The following is a 15,139-nucleotide window of genomic DNA, read 5'->3' on the forward strand; positions in this document are numbered from 1 at the left end:
TATCATTAAATCACAGCTCGAATGATACAGGGAACCGCTTGGTAATGTGAGTGGAGTTATATTGATAAACTTAAAAGGTCATGGTAGAGGATGCAGTTGCCGTTTAAAGTTTGTCAGGATAACAATTCCTTTTAAAACTGTTTATTTTACTCAAAGATTTGGGGAACAATTAGCTCATATCTCTATTTAAAAAAAAAATAAAATATATATATAGTTTGCTTTGATTTAAGATTGCTGACCCCTATCTCCTTCACTCTGATAGATCTATGCCCTTTACAAGATGGATTTTAAAATAACTCTCTGATAAGGTCCCCTTCTTTGGAATCAATTAATGAAACACCGAGATTTTCTTGATTAATACCATATACTGTACCTTTTCATAACATGACTTCATATTTTTTGGCACCGACTTGCACAATTCCTCTGTTAAGGCTGGCAAATTATATTTAATGGCAATAATACAGTTATGCATTTTTTTAAGCAGAAATACTTTTACGTATAACTAATTTATTGTTTAAAAGAAATAAAAGCTTGACATTGTAATAAGACTGACTGATTGCAGAATGTAACATGGTCCCGTATGTAGCAATTGATTTATATATTCTGGATAAATCTCAAGAAAATAACAGCAAAAAAATGAACTTTGTGTTCTGTTTAATGTAAAGCACACCTACAAATGTGCTTTGTGCCAGTTCACATTTATATCTGGGTTTTAAGTTCTGGAGACGCTATCCATTTATGAAAGCCATGTTTACACTGTTCACATTAAAGCTAAACATCAGTCTGACGTTACATTAAATCAACAAATGAAAGTGTATATTTAAATTGCATGTGGGGTGAGAAGCATTGTATGCATATGGTTTACACAGTGGCAGTTTGTTTAAAGTCTGCCCAAATCTAACATCATGGAGTCATGTTTTAAATTTCACGGTGTCACAGTGATCTATGAGTGGGTTGTAATTAGCTTTACCATTTTAATGGCTCTGGTTGCTTACAAAAAAGAAAAAAGAATTTGAATGTTTTGGGTTTGAAGTGTAGCAAAGTGTACCATGCCATAGATACAGTAGCAGTAAAGTGAAAACCTAGACATTATCTTTTTGTTGACTAACTCAGTACATTCTAGTGCACGTTGTTTGAAATACTTAGCTTTCTTTATCAACTACAAGAGAACCAAAGTGTTCCCAAAAGCTTGCACTAAAAAGTATTGCGTGGTCAAATTAAAGGTGCTGTAAATTTGTATTGTACTGGAGTCACAAAGGTTACCAAAGCAGTAGAGCATGTTCATTTTACAAACTAATTTTTCACTTTGTAATGGGATTTTTACTTGGTTTAATGAATGTGGTCAAAATTCATATAGCAGAGAATACCCAATCAGAAGCAAAGGAATTTTTTAAAAACAACATTTTTGCTTGCAAATGATTGGATGATGGAAGTCAACAGAGTTCCATTCACTAAGCTAAGGGGAAATTCTATTGCATAGTTTTCAAAGTGAACAGCCTATTTGCTTTAAGTAAGTCAACCCCATAGTGTATGTCATGGGAAAAAAAATAATCTCTGCAACACATCTTTAAAGAGATAAAATGAAATCCCAATTTCCAGTTATTGGTTGAGAAAAAACAGGATTTTGTGGACTGAAATTACAAGAAATGGTGTCAGCCCTGCCAAACTGCCTTTTGATAAACTACTGAATTCCTCTCCATATCTCTACTACATAGAGAGTTATTGTTTTGTAGTCCAAGATATGAAATGGGGTGGGGGCTGCTCAGGCACTTGAATGTCACTTCATTGGATGTGCATTGCAAATAATAAAATAAAAAAAAAAACAATGATGATTTTTTTTTTCTTTTGTTGCATTATTTCTGCATATGTTAATCATTCCAGAGACTACATATGATTCAAATTATGTTCATACAGTAGGCTAAGGTTATTTTCATAATCATGTATGCATCATAAACATGTAGATACTCAAGAAATAGGAGTTTAATCATTCTCATGTCTATGGCCTCCCATAATCACTGCCTTGTTGGCTTTTAGCCAGACAAAAAAAACACACTTGGACAGTGACCAAATACAAACATACACATATACATCATCACATTGCATCTCTCACATGTGCAATTTTTAAAAAGGGGTTGCTGATTGGTTTTTAGTCAGTTAGTCTAAAGTGACTAAAATATATATCCTGAATTTGCTGTTTTATGAGTATGTTTATGTACCAAGCAAAGATCATTGGGAAATGTTTGGATTTGCAGCAACTTATTTAAAATTGGTACAGCTCCTTTATGCTCACCCTGTGCTCTTTGGATTGGTCAGTGATTTGCACTAATGCATGTTACCCATCTAGAAATGTGCACAACATGGCTGCTTCCCCCCCTCTTGTTTTCCCTGGCAATTGGGCCCCTTGTTTTTCTTGTACAACAATCCTGGCAGGTATCAGGCTTTATTCAGTGTATTTTTTTAATGGTTGAACTGGATGCACTTTTGTCTTTTTTTCAGCCAGACTAACCATGTAACTATGTAACAAGAGAGAAAACTTGCACTCTATGCAGGTGATGCATTACTATTCACCTGCATGCACATACCTCTCTGCCCAGTTCCATGTCCATCATTGAAGATTTTGGGCACTACTCTGGATGACTCATAAACTGGGGCAAATCAACACTGTTACCCATATAATTGCTGGTACAACCAATGGGTAATGTTATGTCACATTTCCAGGTGGTGTCTTTAACTATTTGGGTATTCATATTTCCAGATGCATCGCAAAGTACCTCTCTCTGAATCTCACCCCACAACCGTTTAGGAAAAAATTTACAGTTTAGTGTAGGCTTCTGCAGTTAATAGCATGGATGCTGCAGATACTGGCCTTGTTGGATACCAATGCTGTACTTAAAAAAAAAAAAAAAAAAAATAATGGCATTTTTCATCACTTTATCTGGAACAAAAAGGCCCCCAGAATTTGTCTTATGACTTTATAATGGCACAGGGGTCTTATGGGTTTTTTTCCCAATGGCATCAAGCAATGACAATACAGTGACTGTCCTATGAAAAGATGGTTTAGCATGTATTACATGCCCAAGAGAAATTACAGGCAATAAGAATTGACACAATCTCAGCATTTAGCACTCTGGGCCAGGTGTGGTCTGATTTCTCACCTTTTTATACAGTTTTACTGATTAAATGTTTACCTAAATTCCCTTAGTAAATATAGGTGGGAACAAAACCTAGGTAATATCCCTGAAGATCAGTGCGAGGAAATTCTTTGTATGTTACCCAAAATGTCTCTATAACAGTAAGGCAGACTAACCCAGTTGTTTATCCTACATAGGACATACCGTACACCACAGTTATTATTCAAAATTGAAGTGCGTAATGACTTCAGCTGCTCTAAATACGGGTAAAACTGAGATAATTCAATTTGCCTTCTATGACAGTGTCCAGAATTGTTTAGTTACCTGAATGAAGTGATAGCTACACTGAATGCTGTACCTGGCATCATCCTTGGGTGCAACTCTTTTATGGGTATACTTGGATACTTTGACCCAACCACTCTGGATCTATATGCTACAGATACCATCTTTGGAGCTCTCTTTATTGCATGTAAACTGATCACTATGAGGTGGGTTTCTTCAACCCCACAGCTAGTAGTTTAGAGAAATGCACAATATACTTTCCATCAAGAAATTAAAATTTACTGGTAGTACATGCCCAGAAAAATAATGGAAGCTCTGGTATATGGCTCTAAAAGATGGATGGCTTCTTGGGACCCAACCTTTCCTCAGTGGTTGCTATGGCCCAGTCATCCCAACTGTAATAAGTGCAGCTGCTTGATCAGAGTGGTAGACTACACAAACCACAATTTGTAAGTTGACATCTCTTGTTTATTACTTCTATTGTTTGCATGGTGTGCATTCCAGGGTTTAGATAGCAGTGCCCCCGCTACCTGTACACATTAAAAGGATACTTTTCTAAGTTTGTACTTGTTCAATGAAATTCATGTGTGACCACATGTTGCTTTGTTGTTCATCATATTCTTGACATGATCTATTTATCTTTGTGTTTATTTCCTTTTATCTGTTATGAAACATTTGGGAAATGTTAATTAAAAGAAAAATTGTGAAAGCACAGATGGCAACAATATGAATTTACCAACCAAAGCAAGCCAGGGGTTTATCTACCAAGTGAAAATCCTGTTTACTTACAACTTAAAAGTTTTAGCAAGGTTTAAATCTAAAATTTTTAGCAAGTCCCTACAATACCAACTAACCAGGACTTGCAAGTTTCTGGAATTGTAAGAAGGGGACTTTATGCAAACATGAATACGTATGCCAGAGAACAGTAACATTTGCAGAGCTTAAAGAATAAACAATTATTATTTTTTAATTATGATTGTTGTCTACAGCTGAACCTGGTATCCAGTGCCACCCTATCAAAGACTGCATCAGAACCATCCCCTCAAAGTTTACCTCATACTCCCACCACCCCAACCACACCACTCACTCCTCTAAACCAGGGACCTTCTGTTATTACAACCACCAGCATCCACAATGTGGGACCCATGCGGAGGCGGTACTCTGACAAATATAATGTCCCCATCTCTTCTGGTGAGTAGATATGTTTCCTCTGCCATATCTGAGAATGTATTGGCTAGGGATGGACAGATTAGTCAGGAAACACTAGTTCAGTTCAAGTAGTCAGGCAATTAGACTCTGCTGACAAAATAGAAGAGGTGAAAAAGATTAGACACCGGTAGAAGGTATTCATGCTCAAACTGGCTAATTGGGATTTGCCCACTTCTACAATTGATACTCAAGGTCTACAAATTGCAAATACAGTATGTTCCTATAGCCTTGGATTAGTGAGTTGCCTAACTTTCAAGACTATGAAACCTCAAATTTGCTGTTTTGTTTACATGTTTATTTTTTCCCACTTTGATTGCAGACATTGCACAGAACCAAGAGTTTTACAAAAATGCAGAAGTTAGGCCACCTTTTACATACGCATCCTTAATTAGGCAGGTAAGTGTGCATGCTTTGTTTACTTATTGGTCTTAAAATGTCTGTAAAGAAGAATTCCACCCAGAGGAAAATATGTACCTTTGGACAGCTGAGAGGGGCTAGGGTGAGATTGCCTAAGAAAATTAACTTGTCAGATGGACAAATGAACTTGAATTCTTCTTAGAACAGGCCTGCATAAAGGTATAGCTGCAGTCCCTGTATGTCCTGTACTTAAACATGGTATTAGCTGAATGTAAAAATAATACTACCCTTTGTTGTTCAGTCCTCTTAAAGAGGGTTTCAATTTTTTTTCATTTGCCCATAGCCTGGATTAGTTTGAAAATTGTTTATTCTTCAACATGTATATTAGTAGTTTTTAGAATCCCTGGTAAAGTGGTTGTAAAGGTAGAAGTATTTTACCATTAATGCATTCTTTGCATTAAAGTAACAAAACCATCTATGTTCTGCTCTCCCCTCAAGCCCCCATACTTACCTGAGCCTGATCTTGATCCAGTGGCTCTCTCTGCTCTCTCTCCCCAGAGGCTCAGAGACAGCAGGAGGAACCATTGGCTCCCGCTGCTGTCAATCACAGCCAGTAACGAGAGGGCTCGGGGCCAGGCCATGCCACACCCTGTGTGTCAATGGATGTGGCTCGGGAATGAGCCTGCACAAGTGCCCCCAAAGCAATTGGCTTGATATGGGGGTACTCTGCATAGGGTAAGAGCTAGGTACGCCAGCACGTGAAGATCAGAGCTGCTCTGTGGAAAACCATTCCACAGAGCAGGTAACCATGACGAGTTTAGTAAAAAAAAAAAATACAAATTGTAGGTTTGCAATCACTTTTGAATAGTGAGTCGAAACCAGTTATAGAAGCATTGGTAGCCAATGTACCAAAAATCAATGTGTTTAGAATATAGTAAAGCTTTAAAGCAAAATATATAATTTTGGTTAGTGAAGTCAAACTCTTAAGTCATACAACACTTTCAGAAATAACTTTTTGAACTAGCAGGTTAAGGGAAAGAGGAAAGGGGAAAAAAGGAGGTTTGGGGGAGGGTAAAAGGAGAAGCGGGTGTCTTGGGATGGGAAGGAAAAGGTTGGCGGGGGAGTCAAGACTTCTAGTGGTACTTGGGCATATGAAAAACCAAAGCTGGCTATATATTTAGAACACAAAGTTCAAAATCTGCAAACAAAAAGTGTTATCTAGGGATCCCTGATTTTCTTAAATTTGTTGATTTTTCTTCCCTGGTAACTTCAAAGACAATTTAAAGGTCAGTTCCCTATTCTGTCTGGATCATTTTAAAACATCCCAGTTTTTCGTACAGACTAGACCAGGCTAACTATTTAATAGGACTGGGAAAAATGCCTATAGTCCATCAATATTCTAGGAAAACGTGGCATCATTGTGGCATGGAACACAATGATGTCACTTGTTACTAGTCCGTTTATTAGCTAAATATCCACAGTGGCAGCTTGTGAATGTATGCCAGATCCATGACTTTTTTTAATAAAAACAAAGATGCCATTTTTTGTAATTTAATGCTTAGTGATTTGTGATTTCTCAGGTACAATATAAAAAAAATCACACACATTGATGAAAAGGGTTTGCAAAATGACATTGTTTTATGAGTCCAGAATATTTTTTTTGGCAAAAGAGTTTTGAAAACAGCAATATCTAACATAATTGCTTTTGATTAAGTATTACAATACGATGTGATTATTAGAAAATTCATTTCACACAACAGTGAAAATGAGGCTGTTTAAAGATGGCAAGTCAATTATCACAAACTAGCGTAATCTCTGATCCCTAGAATTAATCTGAGCTCTAAATAATTACTGAGCTGTAATCAGCCGCTGAAATGTTTTGCATTTTTCTTTGATCCCGCTTTGTGAATGACTGATAAATTAATATTTCTACCAGGAAACAGAAATAAAAACTCAAAACAATTAGATAATTCCATTTTGAATGTTGTCATTGAACTGTTAAATAGAGGTATTAATCGCAGATCGTGTTGTGAAGTCTGGTTTATTTATTTTGCACTGAATGATGCATTTTTGTGGCTCTAGCATTGGCTATGTCTACAGATGCGCATTTAGTGAAAATAATTATGTTGTAGGATCTGTGATTGTGCTTTTATATTTTAGGTTGTTGAATAATTCTCAAATTATACACAACTTTATTTTAAAATACATTTTCTGATTTTCATGTCATACATGAGTGTGACATCTAAAGGGATATTCCACTTTTATTTACGCCTGCGTTTACTGCTTTTTCAAAAAGCAGAGCTTTGCTACAATGTTTGCTAAATTTCTTTTGCTATAATAAATAAATTATCCTAGATATAAAAAATTGCAGTCTTGGCAAAATAGTGATGTATGGCATTGACTGACCCTTGTAAGTTTCGTTTATCAAACTGGAATTAATTTTTTTTTTAATTGCATTGCAAACCAAATTTAATATGAAAGAGTAAATAAAAGAAAATACTAGTTTGATTGGAGACTTGGGTAAATCAATTTTTTTTACCCTAATCTGCCCTTGCAGTCTTTTGATGTCTAACTGCTATGATGATCATTTCCTATTTGCTCTGCCTATATAGAGTATATGTCAAACGATCTTCCCATTTAGGGTAGTAAAGTAATCCTCTGACACAGGCTTCACCAGAGGAAGACAACAGTGAACAATGTATACTTCCTAATCCCAATGCAACTAAACTTCCCCATTTTAAAGGATAAGCACTTTTATCCAAACCCCTCCAAAATGCCGTACCAAAATCCCCAAGAACAGTAACCTCCCCAGGCCATTCAGAATTAGAGTACAATGTAATGCAAGTTGAGTTGTAAGGGGGGGGGGGGCAGATGACTTTATGATCTTCAGCTTGTCTATCAGAAAACACCTTGTATTAATTGCAAAAAATGAATTGTTCTCTGAATGGCGTGGGGTGGGGGGCAAGTGAGAGCCCCCACGCGTTCAGTCTACAGAGGGGAATCCACTAGAACAGCTTCCAGAAGATCACTGATATCACTATATGCAGCGCAGACTAGTGTACTGATTTTCAGCTTCCCCCAGCAGCCCTCTGGATATCAGATATGGATACTTATATTGAGCCATGCTGGACCAATATAGTTTTGCAAGAGAGAGAATTCCTAATAATATTTGTTAAAGAGTCAGTCCATCCAAAGTGATATTTCAGTAAAGGACTACTTGACTCCATAACCTGCTGCCTTCTTATACCTCCTGTTGACTCCAACATCAAGAACTCCCTTCAAAAGTTCCTTTCTCTCACCCACATTGAGATGTTCCTACTCTTTTAGTAATTCTTTCTATGTGATTTTTCAGTCTGTTAGTGTGAATTTTAGCCACTTCATCAGTAGGAGCTTTTGAGAGGTCAGGTACTGGTGTGGGCCAAAAAGACCTGGATCATAAATGTTGTTTTAATTCATACCAAATGTGTACAGTAGAATTGAGGTCAGGGCTCTGTGCAGGCCACTCGAATTTCTCCACACCAAATTCATCAAATCATGTCTTTATGAACCTGGATTTGTGTTGGATGTTTTCTGATCTCAGAACTTTTAGGCAGGACCCTATATTTTCCCTTTAATTCAACAGTTCATGGATAGATGGTACTGAGCTTAAAAACCAGTTAATTATGAATACAGAATGTAAAAGTGTTAAAGCTAGAAAACACTTCTTATTATAACCTGCTATTATTGTTCATATAGGCAATTCTTGAATCCCCTGAAAAGCAACTAACACTAAATGAAATCTACAATTGGTTCACGAGAATGTTTGCCTACTTTCGGCGCAATGCAGCAACGTGGAAGGTATTTATTTTTTACTGCGTATTCTAAGAAATGTAAGTTATACATCTCTAAAACCCATGGGCAGATGTTTGATATAGCAAGAAGTCTAAATCCTTTGACAGCAAATATTTAAAGTTCATCTTAAATGAAAATTTATTTTGTGGTTATGATAGAGTAGGGGTAGGTTAGAACCCCTGTCAAATTTTTATTTATATATGTCCTATCATGAAGATTCACTGTATTTGACTTAATGACCACTGGGACTGAAATTATTGGAGAATCAAACCTTTTGAGTTATCACCAGAACAGGAATAGACAAAAAAATCTTCCAATGGGGACACTTATTCCGGTGACTACCATCTAAGAGGCAACTTCCCTCACGTTGGTAAGATTTCTTCCTCCTTTTTGTTGAGTCTTTTGGACAGGAAGGGAAAGGTAATCTTCCCAGTGGGGCACAGACAAAAAAGAAACTGACAGGAGTTTTAATTCTTCCATATTATATCCTATACTTAATTAAAAGTTGGGCTTTTTATACATATTGGGGGCTATTTACTAAAACTGGAGAGTTCAAAATCTGGTGCAGCTTTGCATAGAAACCCATCAGCTTCCAGGTTTTATTGCCAAAGCTTAACTGAACAAGCTGAAGTTAGAAGCTGATTGGCTTCTATGCACAGCTACACCAGATTCTGAGTGCTCCAGTTTTAGTAAATCTCCCCTAATAACCATTTCATATTTATTGGTCAGTTAACTAAAAAGTGGTAGTGTCTGTAGACTATTTTGTGAAGTCCCTGGGGATTGGTGGTTGGTCCATTTTTTCATACTTTTGTTCATTACACAAAAAAAGTAACATGTTGATGGAAGGGGTAAATTAAGTTATAAAAAGGCAAGATTATTACCAATGTTTGGTATTACCATTGAAATGTATTAAACTATGACTTTTTAAGGAACCATATATGTTGAAAGGCTCACTGTATTATATATACATATTTAGTGGCCTAAAATGACACTGGTCACCAAACTGATCTCTGCAAATCTACAAACCTTAGGAAATGACCATAAGGGACATCCATTTTTCTGGTCACTACTTGAAGAGCTAGAGAGAGAGAATTCTTATGTGAATATACTCTAACCTTATATGAGGATGGGGAATAAGATGTTGGACCCATGCGAGCATTTTAAGTTTTAAGCCTAATAACAATTTAGGGCCTAAATATTCATTTGAAGTTATTGTTTCCAAATTGGAAATGTCTAGCTTTATCAAAGAAGTAATGTACAGTGTTGACTTTTGACAAATAAAATAAGTGGACTTTAAACTAAATCATTGGTAGGTCAAAATCAAATTTTTTGAATATTGTATTGAATGGTTGAAACCTCTTGGGGCACAGACAACAATTAAATCTCAAACTCAGGTTTTTTTTCCCATTCCTATGCTATCCAAAACTAGTAAAACAAAGTATTTGCACTTCAAAGTTGTGCAGAGTGGCCATTTTTCATGGTATGGCACTCTTTCCATTTTTGATCTATTTGCTGTTCTTTTCCTTCCAGGAGGGGGAAGGAGATCAGAACACAATATGGGTCTTTTTTTCTGTTAATTCCTGTTTGTCCATGGAAACACTCACATTATACTTTTTTCAATAGGATATAAAGTATTTTCTAGTTTGAGTCTGGTGGTTTCCATTTTTTCACATCTCCACCAGTGGAATCCAGATTAAATAAGCAAGGTCTGTTTTCATTCAGTATTCATGCAGTTTGTATTCTCCTTTTCTATTTTATGTGCAAAAACCAATGAAAACGCTGCTATATAAAGAGCTGGAAAATGTCTAAAAATTTAATGCAAAACCATGTATACTGTGTAAAAACTAAAACAGATAAAATAATACAACTACAGTGAAATAGCATATGATTCCTTAAGCTACCCATGCACTGATTGAAATTCAGCATGGTTCATCAGAGACCTGCTGAATTTTGATCTGTGTGCGGTTGTCCCCGCTCACCAAAAGTCAATCATTAGATCAACTTTTGTGCACATGCTGGAAATTGTTTCTCGATCAGTGGCTGCAGCCGCTGATCAGTGTATCCTGATTTGCTGTCAGAATACAAGTCCTGGTGGGGAGGGGGATAATTCCTCCTTTCATTATGGCAAGTGCCCCCATATCAAGCAGCTTTCTATGGGGGTACCTAGGCAGGCTTGCTTCCATTCACACACAGAGCTATGTCTCAGCCCCGCCCTCTCTCTTTCCTCTTTGGCTCACTGGCTGTGATTGACAGCAGTGGGAGCCAATGGCTTTCACTGCTGTCTCAGCTAATGATCAAAGAGAGGCTCTTGTGCACATCACTGGATCGTAATGGGGCTCTGGTAAGTATTAGGGGGGGCCGGTGGGGGGCTGCTACACACAGAAGGTCTTTTACCTTCATGCATAGAATGCATGAAGGTAAAAAAACCTTGAGCCTTTACAAATAGAGAGGTAAATCTTCAAAGTGCAAGCACAGATAGTGATCCAAACCTGACAGGGCTGATAACCCTTAGCTACATCTATATTTTAGTTTTTTTCCCCAAACATGTTCTGCTAACAAAAAATACAAAAAGATTCCAAGAAATTTAGGAGATAGTTAAGATGAAAATTGAAAGATTTGTCATTACAACATGGTGTCAGCTGCCAAAGCCTGATAGCATATATGATTCACTAAAATGAAACCTGCTAATTTTTCTTTTTTTAATGGTAAAAATGATGTATAGATGGTTATTGCTGCCGATAATTAGCGCTCACCTTTGAATGTTTTCTCTCCTGTCCCCGCTGCAGAATGCAGTGCGCCATAATCTTAGTCTACACAAGTGTTTTGTGCGAGTAGAAAACGTAAAAGGGGCAGTATGGACAGTGGATGAAATAGAATTCCAAAAAAGGAGGCCACAAAAGATCAGTGGGTACGTCCACCATCCTTTGAACTTCTTAGTGTAGTTTGTTATTGTACATGTGGTGATGGAGTAGCAGAAGTGTGCTCAGAGGAAAGCACAAGACATCATCCCCTGCCATTTTGTATGCCCACTGTACCCCTGTCCCGCTTGCCTTGGTGTATGCTGCATCACTTGCCTGGTGCTTTTTAAGGGAACCTGTCATTTGTACCAATTGATGACAACCATTTTCTGAGATCTTAACCAATATTTAGCATACATAAATTTGACAACATTTTCTAAAATATTGGTTTAGACCACAAAAAGGCTGCCACTTTGCACATGGGACAGGTTCTATTAAAGTACCCATGCCTGTTAACCCTCACCAACCATTTGCTTATGCATTGTTATGTTCTTTTTCCTTTCCCTTCATTGTCTGTGCTGCTTCCCCCCTCTTTTTATTGCTTTCAACCCCCCCGACATCCTTTTGTATGCCTCTTCCCCATCCCTTTTTTGCTTTCTGCTCTCCCATTTCCCTTTTTTTGTTCCCAAATCATTTCATCCTTGTTGCTGCTCCTTGGTCCCAGGGTGCCATTCGCACCAATCTGTCTCTCCATAAGTGCTTTGTCAGAGTAGAGGATGATTATGGGTCCGTTTGGACTGTTGATGATGAAGAGTTTAAACGTGGCCGTCATATTCAGAGAGGCCGTCCTCGAAAATACTGCCCTGATGAACACTTTGACGAACTTATTACACAGTAAGAGCTTTAACTTGCTTGATTTGCTTTTTTATGTTTTGCCATCTATCCTCTTTCAAAGCTACTTCTCTTGCATGTTTCATTTGCCAGCATTTCATGCAGCAACTCTAACCTCTACTGACGTTTGTGCTATTCCTCCAAAAAAGTGTTTGTTTTTTTTGTTTGTTTGTTTTTTACGTATGTTATTGGCTACGTTTCCTTGTCCTGCTTATGGTGGAGGTAGACCTTCTCATTGGCCCAGTGTTCATAAGACCCCCCCCCCCCCCCCCTTTAGGCCTGTTTCACACAGCCTTCAGCTTGTATAAGAGCAGTATTAACAGTAAGCTTTTTTGAAGCTTTCAGCAAGCATTTGCAAAGCTTTTTGCCAGCTTTGAGCAGCTTTCTCTAAGCCTTTAAAGCACACATCAGCTCCTGTTTGGTAATATTACAATAACAGAACATTATGGGAGTGCTGTTTGTCACTTTAAATCAGCTACTAGCGGACTTCAGCAGGTTTTCAACAAACTTCAAGTAGTGTTGAAGCCTGCTAGCAGCTGGTTTAAAGTGACATTTGGCACTCTCGTTAGGATCTATTTCGAGCTGGAGCTAAAGGGCGCTTTAAAAGCTTCAACATAGCTCGCTGAAAGCTCTACAAATGCATTGTAAAAATGTGCTGTTCACACTTCTCTTATACAAGCTGAAGCCTGTGCAAAACAGGCCATATTGTATTTGCAGGTTTCAGTACCTGGATTGAGTCCTTTTGTGGCTCCAGGGCATTGTTGGTTGCTGGGGAATTCTGATATCCTTATTATTACTTCAGCCTACAAAATGTTGCCTCCACCACATGCAGAGATGGCCTCTAGGAATAAATGTCAAATTTGTGTTGTTCTGAACAGTATGTTTGAATTATGTCCCAATTCCTGACTTCTATGCTATAAAAAATGTTGTATTTGCACATCATGACATGCATACTAAAATGCCTTCTCCTTGACAAATAATAAAGCTACCTTGTCAGCAAAGGGTCACTTGTAGACAAAAGCATTGCCTTTATGGTGACCATGTCTGGTTACACCACTGCTTCATTGCTCCCCAGCCATTTCAAGTATCCTACCAGTCGATGGGTGAAATACCTGGTTTTCCTGTTGCACACAATTGTTTCTTCCACTGGGTCTTACATTCTGTATTGATGTACAAACTAGGGGAATTATAGCATGCGATGGGGGGAGTAAGGTATTCCACACAATAAGCAGTGGTCAGCGAGCAATGAAGCAGCATTGTTTCAAGACAAAGACCACAAGAAAAATAAGCATGTTCCTTCTTTATTTTAGCACATATGGTTTAAACTACAAGTGGCCTTGTGCTTTTAGAGTCACTTTAAAAAAAACATACTTTGAGGCTGGCCTTTATTTAGGTAAACCAGAATTTATGGTACGGGTTCTCTTCTTAAGGTTACAAATAAAGGTTTATGAACATATTGTGTGGCCAATGTGCATTCAATTTAGCAAGTGGTAAAGATTCCATATGTTGTCTGTAAGGCTTGTCAACCATAAATTAAGATGAAGGAGATTCGTTCTTTAATATGATTTTAAAATAAAAGATTTGGTCATTTTTACTGCTTCAGAACTTGCTTGTAGCTTATTCACCAGTCACTGTACATAGTCCCATACATGGTAGTCCAAAGCAGCTCTGACCCTTAGGCCTCACGTACACATGAGCTCAACTAGTCATTAAACTCTCCTGGCAGCACAAAACCGTTAAACGCTGCAAAAATGCGTGTAAACGCGGTACTGCATTTAGTTCATTTTATCACGTTTATTCATTTGATTGGCTAGAGTATTTGCCATTTACATGGATAAATGCCCAAGTGCTAAACGCGGTGCCGCATTTAGCATTTTTTGGCCAAAACGTTCCTCTCCTGAATGCCATTATTCTGCTTTCAGAAGAGGAACGTTTAACTTCCCCTAAATTCTGCTGATCCTAAACTCTGGTAAAAGCCTATGTGTACATGGACATATAGGCATTTATTGAGTTGAGTTCAGGGGCTTTGGCAAAAACATGCCAAAAGCTCCTAAACTCACATTTAGGAGCAGCAGTATACATGAGGCCCCATAGCGTAGCGCCTTCTTCATTAGTAAGACTATCTTGAGTCAAGTGGTAGAAGAAGTAATTTATGACCGTATCTTGAGTCAAGTGGTAGAAGAAGTAACTTATGACCGTATCTTGAGTCAAGTGGTAGAAGAAGTAACTTATGACCGTATCTTGAGTCAAGTGGTAGAAGAAGTAACTTATGACCGTATCTTGAGTCAAGTGGTAGAAGAAGTAACTTATGACCGTATCCAACTCAACATCAGCCATGTAAAGTATTAACAATGTGTTCATGTTTTGTTATTCTACAAACTTTGCATGTGCTTGTTATTTTTGCCATTTCTTAGTTATGACATGATCCAAAAGTGTCTGCCTAAAATAGTGTGTCTTACATAGTTAAAACTCAGTTGTAACCCAGTTTATTTTTTTATTTTACATGGTTACTGAAAAGTTGAAACACATGCTGATTTATTAGATTCCCTAGGAGCTCCATTAGAAAGATGTCCACTCCACATGACCCAGTTCTGCCTATCTGTTGCAACTATTTTAAAGCCAGATCAAGGTATCAAATGCCCATGTGGATTCTCCATTATGCAGAATAAACAAATAGAGAGCACAGCTGCATAAGACTGG

The 15,139-nt window shown here is 37.6% G+C and overlaps 1 protein-coding gene across 13 annotated transcripts in view; it reads left to right on the forward strand.

Annotated features, from left to right (window-relative positions):
• Positions 1-15,139, forward strand: part of FOXP1 (forkhead box P1) — a 1,001,617-nt gene that overhangs the window by 970,527 nt on the left and 15,951 nt on the right. For all 13 annotated transcript variants that reach the window (XM_089672250.1, XM_089672252.1, XM_089672255.1 and 10 more), the window contains 4 exons: positions 4,403-4,604; positions 4,942-5,018; positions 8,715-8,816; positions 11,597-11,718. In XM_089672250.1, coding sequence (XP_089528376.1) covers positions 4,403-4,604; positions 4,942-5,018; positions 8,715-8,816; positions 11,597-11,718 — 503 coding nt within the window. The remainder of the gene's footprint in view (positions 1-4,402; positions 4,605-4,941; positions 5,019-8,714; positions 8,817-11,596; positions 11,719-15,139) is intronic.

Source organism: Staurois parvus, unplaced genomic scaffold, assembly GCF_062004578.1.
Source record: "Staurois parvus isolate SC_StPar_1 unplaced genomic scaffold, SC_StPar_1.0 ptg000124l, whole genome shotgun sequence".
NCBI classification, from domain to species: domain Eukaryota; kingdom Metazoa; phylum Chordata; class Amphibia; order Anura; family Ranidae; genus Staurois; species Staurois parvus.